Here is a 19,829-nt window from a genome sequence, read left to right as displayed (position 1 = left end):
GAAATTAATGAGAAGGGGTTAAAAAAATATATACATGTTAAAACCATCGCCTGATTCGAAGTGTAAGCGTTTGTTAAAGCGAACAATGAGTCATAATTTCTCAATCTTGCCTCCCACTCTTGTGGCATTTTGTGGTGTTCTTGTAACCTACACAAACACAAATTACAGGAATGACATATTGGTTCATTGTATTCTCACAAGCACAACATCGTCCACCGAATGTTCCACTGCTAAAGCGATGCATGTTTCAGTTCAGGTGCTTCAGTTTTCATAATTCATTCACGAGACTAATTTTTCACAGCAAATTTACCAAACAGGCTTGCATCTCTATATCCCACCTACAAACAGGAAACCACAGCAACTGAAAAACCTTATGATCATCGTTCTTGCCACTGCAGAGAGAGAGAATGCAAACACGCAAGAGACGGATATAAAGCAGAAATAAAAATACTCATCATCATTATAATATGCTGTCAGTGTTCATTTTGACAGCAAATTTTGATTTAGTCTTAGTCATAGTCTTTTGACTAAAACTTCATTTAGTTTTAGTCATCTGACTTCTTGTAGTTTTAGTCTAGTTTTAGTCGACTAAATCTAGAGATTTAGTCAGGTAAAATCTAATGGATTTAGTTACACTGTAATACATTTATTAAGCATTTCTCTAAAATAACCATAGGTTTGTATAGGTTTGATATTAAGGTTTTGTCATGATAGACGCCCATTTAACTGCCGTAACATGCACCATGCCTTTATATTAAAATTTAAAGGAGAAGTTCACTTCCAGAACAAAAATTTACAGATAATGTAGTCACTCCCTTGTCATCCAAGATGTTCATGCCTTTCTTTCTTTCTTCAGTCGTAAAGAAATTATGTTTTTTGAGTAAAACATTTAATTTCTCCAAATACTGGACTGATATGGTGCCCCGAGTTTGAACTTCCAAAATGCAGTTTAAATGCGGCTTCAAACGATCCCAGATGCGGTTCAAACGATCCCAGCCGAGGAAGAAGGGTCTCGGTTTGGTTATTTTCATAAAAATAATACATTTTATATACTTTTTAATGTCAAATGCTCGTCTTGTCTTACTCTGCCTTTTTTCCAGTTCATGACAGTTAGGGTATGTCAAAAAACTCCCATCTCATGTTTTCCCTCAACTTCAAAATCGTCCTATATCGCAGTTTTACCTTTTATGTTGAAGGTGTTTGATCTTCTTTCCATGTTCACTTTGCAAAAATAGTCGGTACTTCTGCAGTGATGTAGGATGAAATTAAATTTTTAAATTATTTTTGAAGTTGAGGGAGAAAATACAATTTGAGTTTTTCGACATATCCTAACTGTCTTAAGGTAGAAGCGTTTAGAGAGAACAAGACAACATGAGCGTTTGAGATTAAAAAGTATTTAAATTGTATTTTTTTAATAAAAATATCTGATCGTTTCGCTAGATAAGACCCTTCCTTCTCGGCTGGGATCGTTTGAAGCCGCACTTAAACTGCATTTTGGAAGTTCAAAATCGGGGCACCATATCAGTCCATTATATGGAGAAAAATCCTGAAATGTTTTCCTCAAAAACCATAATTTCTTTACGACTGAAGAAAAAAGACATGAACATCTTGAAAGACAAGGGGGTGAGTACATTGTCTGTAAAATTTTGTTCTGGAAGTGGACTTCTCCTTTAATGAAACCACTTCTCATAAAGAAAAAAGTACATTGTCTTCTTTTCAATTAAATGCCAATGGTTATATAGGCTAATTATGCATTCTTTATAACAACTTGTTTACCATAGTCTGCATTCTTGTAAACAGATATATTTAATTATATAAATAAATTTAGATGAATCATTATTAGGGCTACTAAAGTGATTCGGTCAAGAGCAGTGATTTTCCGTCTTGCTTGATTAACATCAATGCCACAGACAACAGCAACTAAATAAGGCTGCTGTCCCTTTAAATCCGAATGCATGGATGCAGTGTAGCTACTAATTCATGTCCGTTAATCTCCCAAATGTTTACTTTCAGCTAAGACGTAATCCACTGTGTTTATGTAGTTACCCATCAAAATGGACATTTCGACATTATTTTGAATGTATATTTCTCTGTTCATGAGATGTGAAAGAATACTGATGTGTTGTGTGAGAGGCGGTGCTTTGGTGTGCGCGATTCGAAAACTGGACCAAATTGAGTTCTCTTTTGCGTCGTCAAGTTTATCCATATGTCTGCTCTTCTCTTACTCCCAGATGTTGACATTTTCGAACGTTTTGTAATACGTGCAGGAAATATGCTAGTGTATGTCCTGCCGGATAGATCAATAAGCTATGATACAGTTCAAATGTAGGCATCTAATCTATTAACCACGCAGCAGATTCGTTCTGAATGAATCACTTCCCAAATCATCCCTCCCTAACAATTTTCGCCTCGTTTTTATTCGTTAATATCAATAGATTTTCATCATAGTTTTTGTCATTCAAAACGAGTTCTTGTTTCGTTATCGTCTGTGAAAAAATGTCGTTGACGAAAATTGTTTGTCAACTAAATTAATAGTGTATGCTGTAAACAAATAAGGTGACAGATTTAAAGCAAGTAAAATGATCAAAAAGACACAAGTTTGATTAAAATTTCTTATTTAATGTTAAAAAAAAATTACAAAAGATTAGCAAGCAAATTATCCCAAATGAATTGCTTGAAAAACAACTACAGCCGAGGGAATGCACAAGAAACTGCCTTAATTTAAGACAAAAAGAAAAAAAAAAATACAGTTTCAGATAGGTAAAATGGCATAGAAATGCCACAAACTAGGTCTTTGCAACAAATATATGTAACAATGTTATTAAAAAAATTCTAATTAATATCTGAATTTTATCATTTCATGGTAGCATTAGTGTTTGTTTTGGTGTACTACTTGGTGTAAAAGTCAGTTTAAATGTTTAAAACCTTAACATTAAAACGGGAGGAAAAACTGAAGTTGTGCTGCTCAGTCTGATTCTGCTAGTTTGCAGTCATAGTCCATGTTTGATGAAAACAAATGCAACAGCAGTTTGGAAAGTACCTTGGTTTTAGCAATCCAAAAAAAAAAAAAAAAAAAAAAAAAAAATCCCCTATAATAAAAACTTCTAAAGTATAATTTACATAATTTCTAAAAGCTCAATTAAAGGTACAGAAATGTCCTCAACATGTAACCTCTTTTAATTTTTCAAGCGTTCCCTGTGCGCCTCGGCCTCCTCCCACAGGACTCATCCGGGTGGAAGGCAGAACTGTCAACGGCACACAGGACTTCCTGGTAAGATGTTCCTGATAGTTTTGTTAGTTCAGAATGTTCCCAAATCAGTATCAGTGTTAAGGATATAAACAAAAACATAAGCATAATAAATTACTATAAAACTCCCTATTATGGGGGTAGTCCTGCTCCAGGATTGGCTGTTGACGACACTGGCTCTGCCTAGGGCCAATCAGAGTGAGGTTCCCTGTGTTGAGAACCATCCAAATCCTTGCGTCATCTCAAATTAAAACACTTGACACTGAGACTTTAGTGGATCTCCCTCTCTTGGGAACAACAATTGGTGCGTCATCTGAAAAATAAAGACACATGTCAGTAAATTTGATTTCTGAAGTACCTGTAATGACCCTAAAAAATTAAATGACATATGTTAATTACATATACATAATTTGAAGGTTGAAGGTCCAAATTGCAGTTTCAATGCAGTTTCAAAGGGCTCTACACCGTCCCATTTTCTCCTTCAACTACAAAATTGTCTGACATCGTTGTTTTACTTTTTATGTAAAGGGTGTTTGATCAAACACACCTATTTGTAATTATCAAGTGCTTCTTCAGATCCTAATTAGTTGGTTCATGTGTTTGATCATGGTTGGAGCTGAACTCTGCAGGAAGGTAGGTCTCCAGGAACAGGGTTGAGCACCCCTGGTTTAGAGCCCTTTGAAGCTGCAAAGAAACTGCAGCTTGGACCTTCAACCCACTGATCTCTATTGAAGTCCACTATATTGAGAAAAATCCTGAAATGTTTTCCTCAAAAACCTTAATTTCTTATCGATTGAAGAAGACAAGAACATTAAAATAAAATGACGATATAATATAAACATTGCATGATAAACTTTAAAAAAAAAAAAATCCCTGTTTTAGAAAAGTTGCACGGACAACTAAATGAAATATGTTGAAGTACAAAAATTACTCAAATCAAATCAAATCAAATCAAAATGTATTTATAAAACACAGTGTGTACCAAAGTGCTGTACAATTACTAAAACACAATTAAGATATAGATAATAACAATACAGTACAGTGGATTAAATTGCACGTTAAATAAAAAAATATATAAAAAAAATAAAATTAAAGCTAAATAGAAATTAATATTTTAATTAATAATTAATAATACTAGGGATGTAACAATATTAAAATTTCATGGTATGATAATATCACAATATGAAGTCCATGATATAATATTTATTTTAAAAAAAAAAAAAAAAAAAAAAAAAAAAAAAGACAAACGAAGAATTAGAAAAAATTGAACATTTTGTACATTTTAAAGTTAAATTCTTCTATCTAATGCACTTTGAGAGTTCAAAATTAAGAGCTCCAAGCCATGTTCCCATAAGAACACTTAAGTCAAAAAAAAGTGAGTGAACTGAGTTGTACCTGAACTTTAAAGGGGTCATTGGATGCTGAGTTCACTTTTACATGTTGTTTGAACATAAATGTGTGTTGTCAGTATATGTACAAATCTGCCCTATAATGATAAAAATCCATGCAGTGGTTTTTAATTAACCTGTAAAAATAATATCCCTTTTTTTAAATTGAGCCATTCTCAGATGCCTGTCGTTGTTGTCTCACACCCACAGAGGCCGCTCCCACAATAGTTGATTGACGTGAGCGTTTTACCTAAGATAATTTGTAACAGTCCAACCTCCATGTCTTGATGCCGGAGCAGGGATGTAAGTTAGACAAGAATTGGGGGATTGAGGTGTTGTGTTGCTGGATGTAATAATATAGTGGTCGTCATTTACTCCCGACATCTGAGCCGCTGAAGATGCAGTAGTTTACATTTGTTTGTGAAGGGAATGCACCTCCCAATCTACATATATCCGTCTACGTTCGCGCGAATCATTCGTGATCCAGCTTCACTTACAGCAGAAGTGAGTATAAGGGTTTTTTTAATGAATCTTTGCGATCGCCTTTCCTAATAATGTGCTAGTTAGCAAGTTTAGCGGCTAAATGCGGCTAAAGTAAACAGGCTCGTCACTCCACAGAGAGAAGAGAGGGGCGGGGCGAACAGAGCTCATTTGCATTTAAAGCAGCCTCGTCCAGAACAGGATGATTTTTGCAGAGCTGATTTTGACAAGGTAGAAAGGTATTGTTTTACACAACCATTGAGAATTTTTAACCAAAGTATATTATAGACTCAACCCTCTTTTTATTTGTAATATACTGTCTTTCTAAATTATATTCACACTGGTGTTTTAGAAGCCAAACAACTTAGAATATAATGATAACAATAATAACAGTAACAACAACAATAACAGTAATGGCCATAAATTGTTAAACAGTTGCACTGTAAAATAAATGAAAATGAGTATTTCATAGGTATATTACTTTTGCTCTAGACTACAGAAGGGAAATTACAATACTTCTCTCCTAATTTCTACACTTGAAAGAGATATTTTGAATTTGGACTGCAGTAACGTTACCCATTTAAACTGCTAGCTGTCAGCAATTCATACTGCACTTTTAAGCTTTTATTTTGATGGAAACTCCAGCTTCAGGGAAAACAGGCTTAAAAAAAAAGTGTCTCACTACAAATCTAGTGAAATGCTGTAATAATCTACCACAAAAAAAAAAATAACTGGTGGCCATTGGGTTCCCAAATGTGTGCTAAACTCACAGTAACGTTACATGCAACAAACAAGTTCGCTGCATTCATTTACTGTGAACTGAGACGTTCTGAGGTGTGAAAACACCAGATCACGAGCTGACTTGATGAAGTGATTAAGCCATATTGTGCTTTCGGTTTTAGTTTGTTTGACAGATGCTGTGCCAAAGTATAATGGACATAAAATACAACTTTAAAGATTTTTAATATATTTTAAAATCTTTTTGCCTGGGAAGACCTATCGTTTCATATCATCATGTCATGATAATATTGAGACAGTTTTGTTATTGCGATATCACAATACTGATAATACCTTTACATCCCTACTAAAAACTAAACTAAATATAAAAATATACAAAATAAGTTTATTCAATTCAAATGGATGAACACTAATAGTATATAAATACTAAAATAAACAAACAAATAAGACTTCCAAGAATGTCTTGAAAGTACCAAATTCTTTAGAATGGCATCTAAAAAGACAAGACTGTGATGTCATCAGTGATTTCACTCACCAGAGGGCACGTAGTTCTCAGCCAGCTCCCTGTCTTTCTCGATGAAGATGGCTGTGGCCAGAAAAAATGCTCCACCCCCCACGGCCACAAAGGAGCACAGCAGCAGTGACATCTGAAGCGAGCGAAACTCCCACATGTATGAGTCTGACTTCTTTATAGAGTCTGACACCTTAAAAGGGGAATAAAAAAACAACATGCAACCTAAAGAGTCTTTTAAAAAAAACTGTGAAAGACATTTTCTATGCAATTGTTGAGACTGACGTACCACTCCTATGAGGTAAGGGCTAATAGCGTCGCCCAGCAAGTGCGAGAGCACAATCTGAAAAGCTTCCGCTGTGGAGCGCCGTGTGGGGATCACAACATACTGAGAGAAGAGAGAGAGACAAATGAGAACATTAGGAAAGAGACCTCATGTTGCTCCAAACACATATGCTGTTGTTATTTTACTGGAACACAAAAGACGACATTTCAAAGCATTGTAAAGAAATCAAATGGCTGGGTTTCTTAACCTTTTTGACCTTTAGGGCCCCCACTGTCCAACACAATATTCGAAGACAATATTAGCCAAGATATTTCCTCTGATATTTCTGTTGTAATTACAACAAAGCTACTTGTTTTTAAACTTTTTTATTAACAGAAATTGGGAATGTTGAAATTCAGTTTATTAAAGAAAAAAGTTCACTTCCAGAACAAAAATTTACAGATAATGTACTCATCCTCTTGTCATTCAAGATGTTAATGTCTTTCTTTCTTCAGTCGATAAGAAATTATGTTTCTTGAGGAAAACACTCCCGAATTTTTCTCCATATAATGAACTTCAGTGGTGCTCCCATCTGAGAGTGAATGGTGATCCCAGCTGGGATCGTTTAGAGCCATTTGAAGCTGCATTTAAACTGCATATTGGAAGTTTAAAGTGGCACCACTGAAGTCCACTATATGGAGAAAAATTCAGGAATGTTTTCCTCAAGAAACATAATTTCTTATCGACTGAAGAAAGAAAGACATGAACATCTTGCATGACAAGAGGGTGACTACATTATCTGTAAATTTTTGTTTTGGAAGTGGACTTCTCCTTTAAACATGATTCATTTTGTGATTCTGTTACATTTTGAAACTTTGGATAATGATATTTGAAATGATTTGCCTAAAATTGCCAGTAGGTGCCAGCAAATCACTGCATGAGTGAGTCAATGAGTCATTCATTCAACTGATTCGTTCAAATGGCTAATTGATTCAGTAAAGAAACACCATCGTGTGTTGCTCAGAGACACAAAACAATTGTGCTGCGACTTTGTTTGAAACTATTTTTGTTGAAGAAATACAGCAAAAACTAGAACTGTTGTGTCTAAAATGTAAGTCAGTTAATATTAATTTCTTGTTTACTGAGCTGTTCATCAAATCAATACATTTGCAATCATGCTGATGTTTGGAGAAAAACGTCATTCTTCATGTGATGGTGACTATATCACATGATATAAATATATAAATATGTAAAAGTCATACGGGGGCATTTTTGCCCCATTATCTTGAATTTTGGGGTAATTCTAAATGTATTTTAATAGACAAAATAACGCAGTAAAAGCGTGAACTTTAAATATGCTTGCGCAGTAGTCTAACCTATATCACGTAATATATGCTATATCTTTTAAACAACAATTACGATATTATCAAAGGCTATGTACATCACACATGCCTACTTTTTTTTGGTGCTTTCTTGTCCTTTGTAGAGTTTGACAATCTGTGGACACTGAATACAATGTCAAAGAAATGACAATAGCTGTTTCCATCATCCTGCTTTTTTATGCATTTTGAAGTATCGCATCAGAAACGAGTGATGGAAACACCAAAATTCGGGGGAAAACATCCCTAAAATTCGCAAAAAAGTTTTTATGCTCGCTTTAGGTGGTTTTTGAATTGTGTGCAAAAGGGCTGATGTGAATAATAGGAGACGGAAAATTAATGCAAATTAATTCCTTCACACGCACCAAAAGTCATGTGACTGCGTTATGGGTTCGTATAATTGCCTCAAAGAACTGTCTTACAAGACTGCGTTCCCAAACAGCTGGTACCCACATCCAAAAGCAATGACCGCATGTATTGTTTTGTCAGCTCTCTCTTAATCACAATTATTATATTCAGTGGCTACTTTTCTTAGTGATATTTAGTGTCAGTTTATCAGGAAGTGACGATTTTGTTCTATTTGATTTGTTGGATGAAAACAGTGCTTATTGGCAAATGTTTTAAGCAATATTCCAGTTTTGCGCACAAAGTAAATTCGCAACTTTGGATGGAAACCTGGTTAATAACTATGGAACAAACAAGTCTTCAAACAAGTCTACTTTTGTGTTTGATGGAAAAAAAAAACAACAACAGCAGCTTACAAGTTGGCAAGAAAATAAAATCATCTTTTTTGTAATGATTCTTATGACTTGGTAGTGGATAAAATAGGAGGAAGTAGTGTTGTCAAAAGACCCGGTACTTCGGTACCAAGTCGGTACTAAAAAAAATTAAATGTTACGGTACCAGGTTTTCTTAAGTACCGGTGGTACCGAGCACCCGGTCAACCCGGTTCTTGCTGCGCTATGCGAAAAGTGCGCAGTTGCGTCTTCTTCATAAAAGCACAAAGACACAGCGACCGGTGGTGCTGCCGATGCGGCTGCTCTGAATCCGCTTGTTGAAAAGAAAGGAGAAAGGAGCCTCGTGTGGAAATATTTTGTATTTGCGACTGATGACAAGGGCAACATCATAGATCATCAGAAACCCATCTGCAAACGGTGTTATCGAAGTTCTCTCTCAAAAGGAGGAAATACATCGAACTTAATAAAACACCTCAAAGACCGACACCCAGATTTAATGAAAGTTCAAGCAGGTAAGTTTTAATTTAATTTTATATTTAGAGCTTCTGTTATAAAAATTATACGTTAAATAAACATCGCCATTTGCTTAGTTAATCGTTAGCATAAGCGCGGCTAATGCTAACGCGAGAATTAGAATAAACTTCTTTATTAAGTGTTTAATGCTCCTATAGCGTTTATTAAAAAAAAAAAAAAAAAAAAAAAAAACAGGACATGATAGTGTACTATTTTTACACACCTGAGGCTTTTAAATGACCCGTGTAGCTAAAATATGTGTGTTAGAGAACAAATGTACAAATGTATGGTTAATGCCTTAAAATCGGTCCATCAGAAAAGCAGTTCTAGGCTATGAAATATAGTTTGCGCAGTTTGATTAAATAAAAGTACAGTCAAATACAGTCCTGTATAGTTTGGTAAAAGATACTATTCATTAACATGACTTAATATATTATCTAACATAAATTTACAGTGAGTGAACATTAATTAATGTGTGTGAATGTTGTTTTATACAAACATTTGATGGTTCATGTTTGTTCATTGTGCGTGAAATAATGTCAACAGATACAACTTTTAATTTAAAATAAATTATGAATACATTTTGAAATTAAGAAGAATAATTGCTATGTAACACTTGTTTATTAAGTCATGTTAAATGTTATCTTTTTGTAAAGTGTTTTTAATACTACAGTTTCCGTCTGTGTAACATTGATATCTTACACTCAGTATAAGTAATCTTATCTAACTTTGTTATAAAAAGCTGAGGTTTGTTATTTACTGAAAAGTTATATATAAAGTTCTGTTTAGCTGGTGTCAATCTAATATTGCATTTAGTCAGACTCAGCCCATTGTTTTACTGAAGTACATTATATTTTCCTTTTACAGCTGCAGGCTGAAGAAGACCACAAACCAAACTCCTAAGCAGACAATGGTTCCAGATGCTTTTGAGCAGCAGAAGTACGACAAAAAGGCAGAAAACTGAACCGAGCTGTTGCTGAATTCATATGTATGGATTAAGTGCCAGTTTATACAGTGAAAAATGGGGATTCCAGCAAATGCTTCATCACCTCAGCTCAAAATACCAGCTTCCAAGTCAAAACTTTGTTTTATTTTTGTTTGTTATAAATAAAAATAGTGTGTTGTTCAATTCATGTTTTTGTGTTTTGATTTGGTACCGAAATTGGTACCGAGAACCGTGGATTTTCACTGGTATTGGTACCGAATACTGAAATTTTGGTACCGTGACAACACTAGGAGGAAGGCAAACTCACCAGTAGGATATCAGCAACAATGGCCCAATTCATAGACAGGAATGTCTCACCTAGGAAGATAAAGACCTGATGGAAACACAAAATAGTTAACCATCATTATGGTCAGCATAAAACTGCCCTACAGTCAACACTGGTCAATATAACACCGAAAACACTTACTGAAAAAAAGAAAGCTTTTAGATAAAACCAGGTCAAAGGAGAAGTCAAATGAGTGACTTACATATGTGGCCACAGTGCTAGCCTCAGCAAACATGATGGACAGATAGAGAAAGGGAGCAGCAAGGAGGAGTCCTGCAGAACAGACTAGCGGATCAGCTCGGGGGAGTTCTGATCCTCAGCTTCTTGCTGACCTGCACTCCACTCGCTACGCCCAAGATGCCCGTCACAACTGTGATGATGCCAAAAATCAGACTGCAGGGCCGAGGAGATTAGAAGAACATTATCAGTGCATGTTCTTAACATAAGAACAGTGTGGGCCCAATTCATGATGTGTATGTTGAGAGAGTGAGGTGGTGTGTATGAGGGGCTGATACCTGTCAGAGTTGTCACAGGGTGCTTTTAAACACGGCTGCTTCTCTCCAGTGAAGACGCCCGCTCTGAATAAAAAGGCAGGGGCCCACAGGGCCAGTGATCCTGTCACAAAGGCCACAGTCGTGAAGCCAAACGTGGACAGAACAAAACTTGGACTGAAACAGAAATGAAGAGAGAGACAGAGAGAGACATTTAGCTCAGAAAAGAAACACTCAGCCATTGTAAATAACCACATAATAAATCGCTCAAGAAACATATACCAAATATCATATATTATATGATAGTCTGTATTTACGTGATCAAATATACAATAAAAAAGTAATACTGTAAAATGTTATTACAATTAAAAAAACTGATCTATTTGAATATATTTTAAAATGTTTTTATTCCTGAATTTTCAGCATCATTACTCCAGTCTTCAGTGTCACATGATCCTTCAAAAATCATTCTAATATGCTGATTTGCTGCTCAAAAAAACATTTCTTATTATTATGTTGAAAACAGCTATGCTGCTTAATATTTTGTGAAAACTGACAGTTTAATTTTTTTAAGGATGCACTGAAATTTCAGCCACCGAAAACTATCAGCCGATAATTCGGTTATCGACTAAAGAGGAAAAACAGCCGAAAATATATGGCAACAGTTATATCTGATTCTGTTGCCTAGAACTGAATAATAATTAATATTAGTACATTTTTTGTCCAATTTTATTGTTACTTTCAAAAAAAAAAAAAAAAAAAGTTATTTTATTTGCTTGGGTTTTTAAAATTCAGTATCATTAAAATTATTGAGTTAAAAGTCTTACAAAATTACTTTATATTATTTTAAAAAAAAATATATATATATATTACAAAGCACTTTTGCCGTCGGTTTTTGATTTGCATTCAGAATTCAGTTTTTATTTGAGTTTTTATTTCAGCGCATCCCTAATTTTTGTTAACAATGACAATGAGAATCATTATTAATAATTGACCACCAATAATAACTGATAATAAGTGAGCACCAAAACAGCATATCAGAATGATTTCTAAAGGATCATGTGACATTGAAAACTGGAGTAATGATGTTGACAATTCAGCTTTGCTTTATAGGAATAAATTACATTTTTTTAAATATAATAATGTAGAAAAATGGCACTCAAAATTGTAAGGATATTTCACAATATTACTGTTTTACTGTATTTTTATCAATTAAATACAGCCTCGGTGAGCATAAGCGACCTCTTTTAAAAATATTTAAAACACTTTAATTATTTCAAACTTCTGACTGGTGCTAAATTTGACTGTGCTAAATGCATCAGTGGGGGTTCAGTGTTGTTTTTAACTCTATTGACTTCTAATGCATGGGCAAAACTTTTGCATGGGCTAAAACATTCTTCAAAAATTTATGTATTACAACAGAAGCCATAAGGAGCAATAGTTATTACCCTTATATAAAAGGAAAACCACTTGATTGCAAGTGATTATGTATTTGATAATTTCCTTGATCATCTCAGTTAGAGGCTGCAGTGGAGTCAGAAATAATTACCTGATAACTGAGGAAAAATCCCCAGGCTAATCAAGCAGCATTATGAGATATTTCAAAAATTCCCTGCGTGACATCTAAAACAAAGACCTTGACTTCTAAATGATGTTTTTAAGGCAACACAAGCTCTCAGCGACTCACTTCCTGCAGAGTGCTTTTATGTCCGCCAACCAGCTGGTTCTTTGCAGCGGGTGCTCTGGACGAGCTTCGATCGCACCGCGCTTCGGTTCCTGAACTACAACAAACAAAAGGATGACAGCCAGCAGCCCCAGACCAGGGGTCACCTATAAAAGAGAAAGAAATGAAAAGAGCAAACAAAAAAGGCAGAGAGAGAATGAAAGTGAGAAAATGACAGAAGTGTTCTCATTATATTTCATCTCCCAGTGTCATTTTGTGGGGAAAGCAATAAACACGTATTATGTAATCCACCCAGAAACAGATAAACAGTGAGGTTTAGTGCTGCAGACGTACCCGAAGAGCCCAGTGCCAATCACCAGCCACATCATCCACCTTTGAGCCCACGATATAACCCAGACCACTGAGAAAAGAAAGGCCAGCAGATCTGAATGAGAAACAGGATCATGTCTGGTCCATGTTGCAGCTTATGCTGTCCATTTAAACAGAGAGGGCCATCTGATCGACATATAAAGTGATCAAATACATTTACCTCTTCAACATGAGGTTTCAGGGGCACAAACTCATGTTCAAAATTTATTTTTTATTATTATTATTTTTTTTTTATCTTTATTTAGCAAGGATGTATTAAACTAATAAAAAAAAACTGAACAAAACGTTCTATTTTAATTAAATTCTGTTTAAATAAACATATATATGATGGTTTGTATAAAAATATTAAAGGATTAGTTCATTTTCTAAATAAAAATGTCTTGACAGTTTACTCACTGCCATGTCATCCAAGATGCTCATGTCTTTCTTTCTTTAGTCAAAAAGAAATTAAGTTTTTGAGTAAAACATTCCAAGATTTTTTTCCATATAGTGGACTTCAATGATGATCAATGGGTTGAAGGTCGAGGTTTTAGTGCAGCTTCAAAGGGCTCTGCACAATCGCAGTCAAGGAATAAGAATCTTATCTAGTGAAATGATCAGTCATTTTCTTAAAAAAAAAAAAAGTTCATTTTTAACCATAAATGCTTGTCTTGCACTTCCTCTGTGATGCACATCTGCAACTTCATGCATTATGTAATCACACTGGAAAGGTCACGCATAGTTAGGTCTTTGTCTGTTTACGCCAGTTCAAAAAGGTAGGGTAGGGCGAAAAACTCCATCTCATTTTCTCCTCCAACTTCAAAATCATCCAACATCGATTTACTTTTTTTTGTAAATAGCGTTTGATCATTTCCACATTTGCTTTGCAAACACTGGAATGGTACGCCTACATCACGCATGAACTTTCCAACTTGACTACATAATGTGTGAAGTTGAGCTAGTGCAAGATGTGCATTTGTGGTTAAAAAGTATATACATTTGTATTTTTTTTAAGACAAATGACTAGTTGTTTTGCTAGGTAAGACCCTTGTTCCTCAGCTGGGATCGTGTAGAGCCCTTTGAAGCTGCATTGAAACTGCAATTTGGACCTTTCAACCCATTATCCCCATTGAAGTCCACTATACAGAGAAAAATCCTGAAATGTTTTCCTCAAAAACCTTAATTTCCTTTTGACTGAGGAAAGAAAGACATGAACATCTTGGCTGACACAGGGGTGAGTCAATAATCAGGAATTTTTTATTCTGAAAGTGAACCAATCCTTTAAGCAGCACAACTGTTTTGTTGCACAAATGACAGGAATAAATTAAAATACATTAAAACAGAAAAGAGTGGAATAATATTTCACCATGTTACTGTTTTTTTATCAAATAAAAGCAATGTTAATGAGCTTAAGAGACTTCTTTATAAAAAATAAAAAAAACATTCAAAAATATTACCGAACCCAAAACAGCTGAACAGTAACATAACTATAATGTAATAAAGGCAAATAGAATGTTGCAAATAATTGCTGAATTTGAGCATATTTTTTACACAACATTTACATTAATAAAATAATTAAAACATGCTCTATCTATTAACAAGGCTGACTAGATTCTGGAAATGTCTGGCTAAAAAATAAATGAATTAATTAAAATCAATATATCAATCTAATTATTCTCGTTAAATGTTAAATATCCAGTGACTAGTTCTTTTTCGGAAGTGCTCAACTTTTTTTGGTGTGAAGAAAAACAAACCGATAATGTAACTGCATGTGGCAGAGTGTGTGAATGTCACCATGGTGTGAATGTGCATACTGCTAAAGTGTGAATAACCTAAACACCAGCATTTCCACCCAGTGTTGGAGTGTGTTTGTGTGTGCGTTGTCTCACCTGCCCACTGGGATTGCAAAGTAGAAAATGGACAGCATGTTGGTCCTCGTCTCCTTGATGAACAAGTCAGCGATGATGGTGGGAGCAATTGTGGAGTAACTGGCCTCCCCAACACCCACCAGCCCTCGAGTCAACAACAACGCCCAGAAATGCTGAGAAAAGATTTATCCTATTAGTTTAGTCTCCAAATCATACTTTAAATGGGACATCGGATGTACATTTTCCACAAGCTGGCATGATTCTTTAGGGTCTTCATGAAATGTCTGCAGCATACTTTGCCTAAATTCCTCAATGGTTGTGTAAAACAACGCCCTTTTTACCTTTTCAAAAACAGACCCATTTCAGTGCATGTCTCTTTAAATGATAATGAGCTACTGCTCACCCCATCCCCCTTACGTTTTTTTTTTTTGTGAATTAAGTGGTGTGTTACCATCAAAACACACACTTCAGTATAGAAGACACAGAGTCAAAGACTGAAAGCTGCTGCTTTGAAATATAAAGAAAGTATAAATATAAAGGGAAGGTTTAACCTATATGCATTTTTAAAGTCTAAAAGATTTATTGTAGGACTTACGTCTTTTTCAATGAAGGAGCTGGCTAATGTCACTAGGGACCAGAAAAAAATTCCCACACACATGATCAACTTCCTGTTATACCTGTCACCCAGGTATCCGAACAGAGGAGCCAAGAACATGTAACTGCAGATGAAGACTGAAGTGAAACAAAAAGAAAAAGTGAATTTAAATGAATAAATAATTAAAAAAAATAATAATAAAAATGGATTTCAGATGGTATGAATGCACTCACCTGTCTGAAGTAGCCCTGATGTTCCATCACTAATGTTGAAGAAATGCTCAATGTCTGGAAGTACACCTACAAGACAGGAAGTTTACAGTTATCTCAACTTTATCAACTTTATTACTGACCAACTTAAAAATAAATAAAAAAAAAGTTTTTTACTACTAATAGTAAAAGTATGAAGTATAATCACATCAAACTGGTGTTGTTAACTAGAACTGTTAAAAAAATTCTCTAATTGAAATCAAGTTAATTAAATAAATACAAATAAAAAATTAAGCACATAATAAATTACAAATGTTAGCTGAACTAAATTAAAAAAGCTTAAGTAATAAATTACTAAAACCAAAACTGAAATTGAACCCAAATAGAAATATTACAACAAAACACTATACCTAAAAAAAAAAAAAAAAAAAAAAAGAGTACAACAAAAACAGTAAGATTTTTAATGTTTATTAAACAATTCTTTTCTGCTCACCAAGCCTGCATTTATTTGATCCAAAGTACAGCAGAAATATTTTAAAATATTTTTACTATTTAAAATACCTGCTTTCTATTTGAATATATTTTCAAATGTCATTTATTCCTGTGATTTCAAAGCTGAATTTTCAGCATCATTACTCCCGTCTTCAGCGTCACTTGATCCTTCAGAAATCATTCTAACATGCTGATTTGCTGTTCAAGAAACATTAATTATTATTATTATTATTTATTATCAATATTTAAAACAGTTGAGTACATTTTTCAGGATTCTTTGATACACAGAAAAATCCAAAGATCAGCATATATCTGAAATGTAAAGCTTTTGTGATGCTAAAAATTCAGCTTTGAAATCACAGGAATAAATTACATTTTAAAATATATTCAAATAGAAAATTGTTATTTTAAATAGTAAAAATATTTTAGAAGTTTACTGTTTTGCTGTAATAAATGTAGGCTTGGTGAGCAGAAGAGAATTCTTCAAAAAAAAAAAAAAAAACATAAAACATGTTACTGTTCAAAAACTTTTAACTGGTAGTGTAAATAATACTAAAATAACACAGCATCAAACAACAAAACATGAAAAAGTATATCAAGTGGTATTTTTAGAATTCATGATGGGATTTAAAAGCCCTCTGATGCCAAAAGAACAATTCAGGCTAGCATAATCTGATATCTTGAACATAAATCACATTATCATGCTGTGTGTGGATGTTACTGCTGTGTATCTTTGTCTTGTGCATTGGATCTGGATCAACTGGGACCCAGCATTGTATAGCAGCACTGATGCGCTAAAATCTAATAGCGCCCTTTACCTGCCACAGTGAATCGGTCCATATAGTTGAGTAGGTTGATGTAGCAGAGCACAGCCACAGTCACTTTAGCTCTTCTATCAGACACTCCACTGACAGGCTCCTCCTCCTCAGACTGAGGAGATCCCACCCCGTTGTCAGTAGGCCCCTCCCCCTCAGTATCATCTGAGAAGAAGGGTGTAGTATCCGCAGAAACATCCGTCCGTGACATCACTGCTGCAATAAAAAAAAATGTGAAAAAAGTTGATAAATAACAAAAAATGCCAGTGTAAAGGTTCAAATCAACAGTAGTAAAAAGTCTTACAATTTACATTTACACTGAATTTTATCAGTTCACACATTCTCGAAGACTCAAACCTTGGTATTTCTAGCGCTAAACTTTTTTTTGTTTTTTTTTGCTTCGGGAATGGAATATTGCAAATATACAGATATGAAACTTCTCTAGAGCGTGGATTATTTGGTCTGCCACACTCAAAGATCCCTTATGGGAAGCAAAACCAAAGAGTGACGCACAGTTTCAGGCATCATAAAAAAAAAAAAAAAAGACCAAAGTCTATCACTGATTACACACAGGCTATTGATCAAATACCAATCTCATCCTTACATGAGGATCCACAGTGGTTCAAAAGTCTTCAGAAACCTGCCAAAATGCTTCTAATTTGAATTTTTTTAAATGAGAAAGCTTTTCCATAAACTATATTATTATTATTATATTATTTTATGTTTTTAATAAGAAGCTGCTGGCATTAAAAACCACAATTTGCAGCACATGAATTTTTTATTGTCTTAAATCAATCTTTGTTTTTCTTTTATTATTTATTTATTTTAAATTTAATTGATTTCTTTTTATTTCTAGGTTTAAACTACATTTAAAACACAGATTTTAAATATGGAATCAAAGCTTTGATTTATTTTTGTGTGAGATAATCCATTTAAAATATAGAAAGTAAAAAAAGGGGTTTTGTTCTAAAACATTGAGACCATTTTTCCTGGAGTAGACTCTACGGAGACAGAATGAATGAATTACATTTATAACCTAGTTTGTCAAGAATTTAGACGCTGAAGAAGACACATGGAGAGGGAAGTCAGCACATGCTCGTGATAAAAATTAATCTTGCCACAATGTCATGTGAATACAGATGAAAATTTGAAAGAGAAAGGACACTATGGGCTCAGAAAACTGTGCATGCATACACAGTTTTAATAAATAATATATTAATGTAATTTTTAGGTTTAATTCAAACAGTCATTACGAATTTCATGCATAGAAGTAAATGCATTTAAACAGCCAAACCTAAACAACTATGTGGGACAATGTCAGAATTATCTTTATCTACTTTAATCTATATCCAACTCAGACTGTCAGTTGAATCCAACTAAAGAACCGGTTTTTGCTGACTGATGACATGTGATGCTTGATGTTGACCAATACTAGTCTATGTAGAGACATGTAGCTGGTTAAGCAACATATTCCACTGACAGTAGTGCTAGCAACCACAAAAACACAAACCAAAACGGTATTTCCCTTTTTTAGATGTGATTATTATGGAAAAGGCATGGAAAACTCTCGAGGCGGTGTAACTTATTTGTTTAAAACACACCCAGTCTGTTTCTTCAACACTTGGAAAAGCAAAACATTAAATCACAACACTATAATACAGCCTTCATTTAACATTGTTTACGGAGACATGTAAATCACCAAACCAATTGAAAGGAGCGATATGAAGTGTTTCCCGTCCGACCTACTTTGTTTACCGCTTCATAACAGTCCTCGTATCTAATACTGTTGTTTACCTGGAAAACGCAAAGCGACGTCAGACGCGTCCTCAAAGCTCTTCTTCTGGACGCTGTTGGGCTCCTGAGTTGTCAAGACGTGTCAGGGTGCTATGTTTACCTTACCTCCTGTGTGGACATTTTTGAATTGCGGTGGAGGGTCTCAAAGCGAACTGTGCAGCCGACCGACTTAGTTTTGTTGCTGATCTACAAGCTCAGCACGACGCCATATTGGAATGACGCAGTACTTCCGTTCCCCAGTCATGTGAACGCCCCCCCCCTCCTCAAACAGCAGTCAACACGTGATTTTCACCTCACTGCGTTGTTTTGAAAGATAAACATTATTTAAAACCACGAGTAAAATTGATTTTCTGATTTGTGGATCTAACTAGCATTGCATTCATGTATTTTTACTTTGATTTGTATTCATTTTTTATATACTTTTGATTGAGTGACTGTGTGAATCGATGGTATGGTAGTTCTATGAAATTCCTTTGGATAGTCTAACTTATTCTTCAGGACCCTATGCAAATTACTGGCAAAAGATGCCAACAGAATCACTAGTGAATCTCTCTTCATTTGTCTTCACGTTTTGTGGTGATGAATGCTGGTGCTTTATAACAAAGTAATTGTAAAGCTGTGATTAATAGTCTGAGCTGATCCGATCAATAACCTGAGATAACATGAGTTCACATGAGTGTGAAGTTAACATTTGCTGCATTTAATTTAGCTTGCAGCTGGGTCAGAAGTCATCTTGGGCCTCTGAAAGTGACAAAGCACCACACTTCTCATTTTCCTTATCAAATATTAGGCCTATCTCAGGTTTGGTGCCAAAGTAGACATCACAGTATTTACATCCTGAGAGGCAAATGTTGCCTATTTACAGGTACTTTAGCAACTGGTGTTGATATGTTTTTATAGGTAACAGCTATAATTGTTCCAGTTGGTAATTTATTTTGGTTAAGTTGATTTACTTGATATGCACTACCAATCAAAAATTTTTAAACAGTAAGAACACCCACACA

The 19,829-nt window shown here is 34.6% G+C and overlaps 1 protein-coding gene across 1 annotated transcript; it reads right to left on the bottom strand.

Moving 5' to 3' along the window:
• Positions 1-3,193: 3,193 nt before the first annotated feature.
• Positions 3,194-19,053, bottom strand: spns1 (SPNS lysolipid transporter 1, lysophospholipid). Its single transcript, XM_051106107.1, is given in 14 exon segments — positions 3,194-3,560; positions 6,389-6,557; positions 6,654-6,752; positions 10,512-10,577; positions 10,732-10,833; positions 10,835-10,922; positions 11,045-11,197; positions 12,708-12,850; positions 13,038-13,104; positions 14,942-15,093; positions 15,516-15,652; positions 15,749-15,814; positions 17,035-17,247; positions 18,826-19,053. Coding segments are annotated over 13 exon segments (1,521 nt in total). The 5' UTR covers positions 17,243-17,247; positions 18,826-19,053; the 3' UTR covers positions 3,194-3,489.
• Between the last annotated feature and the right edge of the window lie 776 nt (positions 19,054-19,829).

Source organism: Labeo rohita, chromosome 3, assembly GCF_022985175.1.
Source record: "Labeo rohita strain BAU-BD-2019 chromosome 3, IGBB_LRoh.1.0, whole genome shotgun sequence".
In the NCBI taxonomy this organism is placed as follows: domain Eukaryota; kingdom Metazoa; phylum Chordata; class Actinopteri; order Cypriniformes; family Cyprinidae; genus Labeo; species Labeo rohita.
This window is presented reverse-complemented; position numbering and strand designations above follow the sequence as displayed.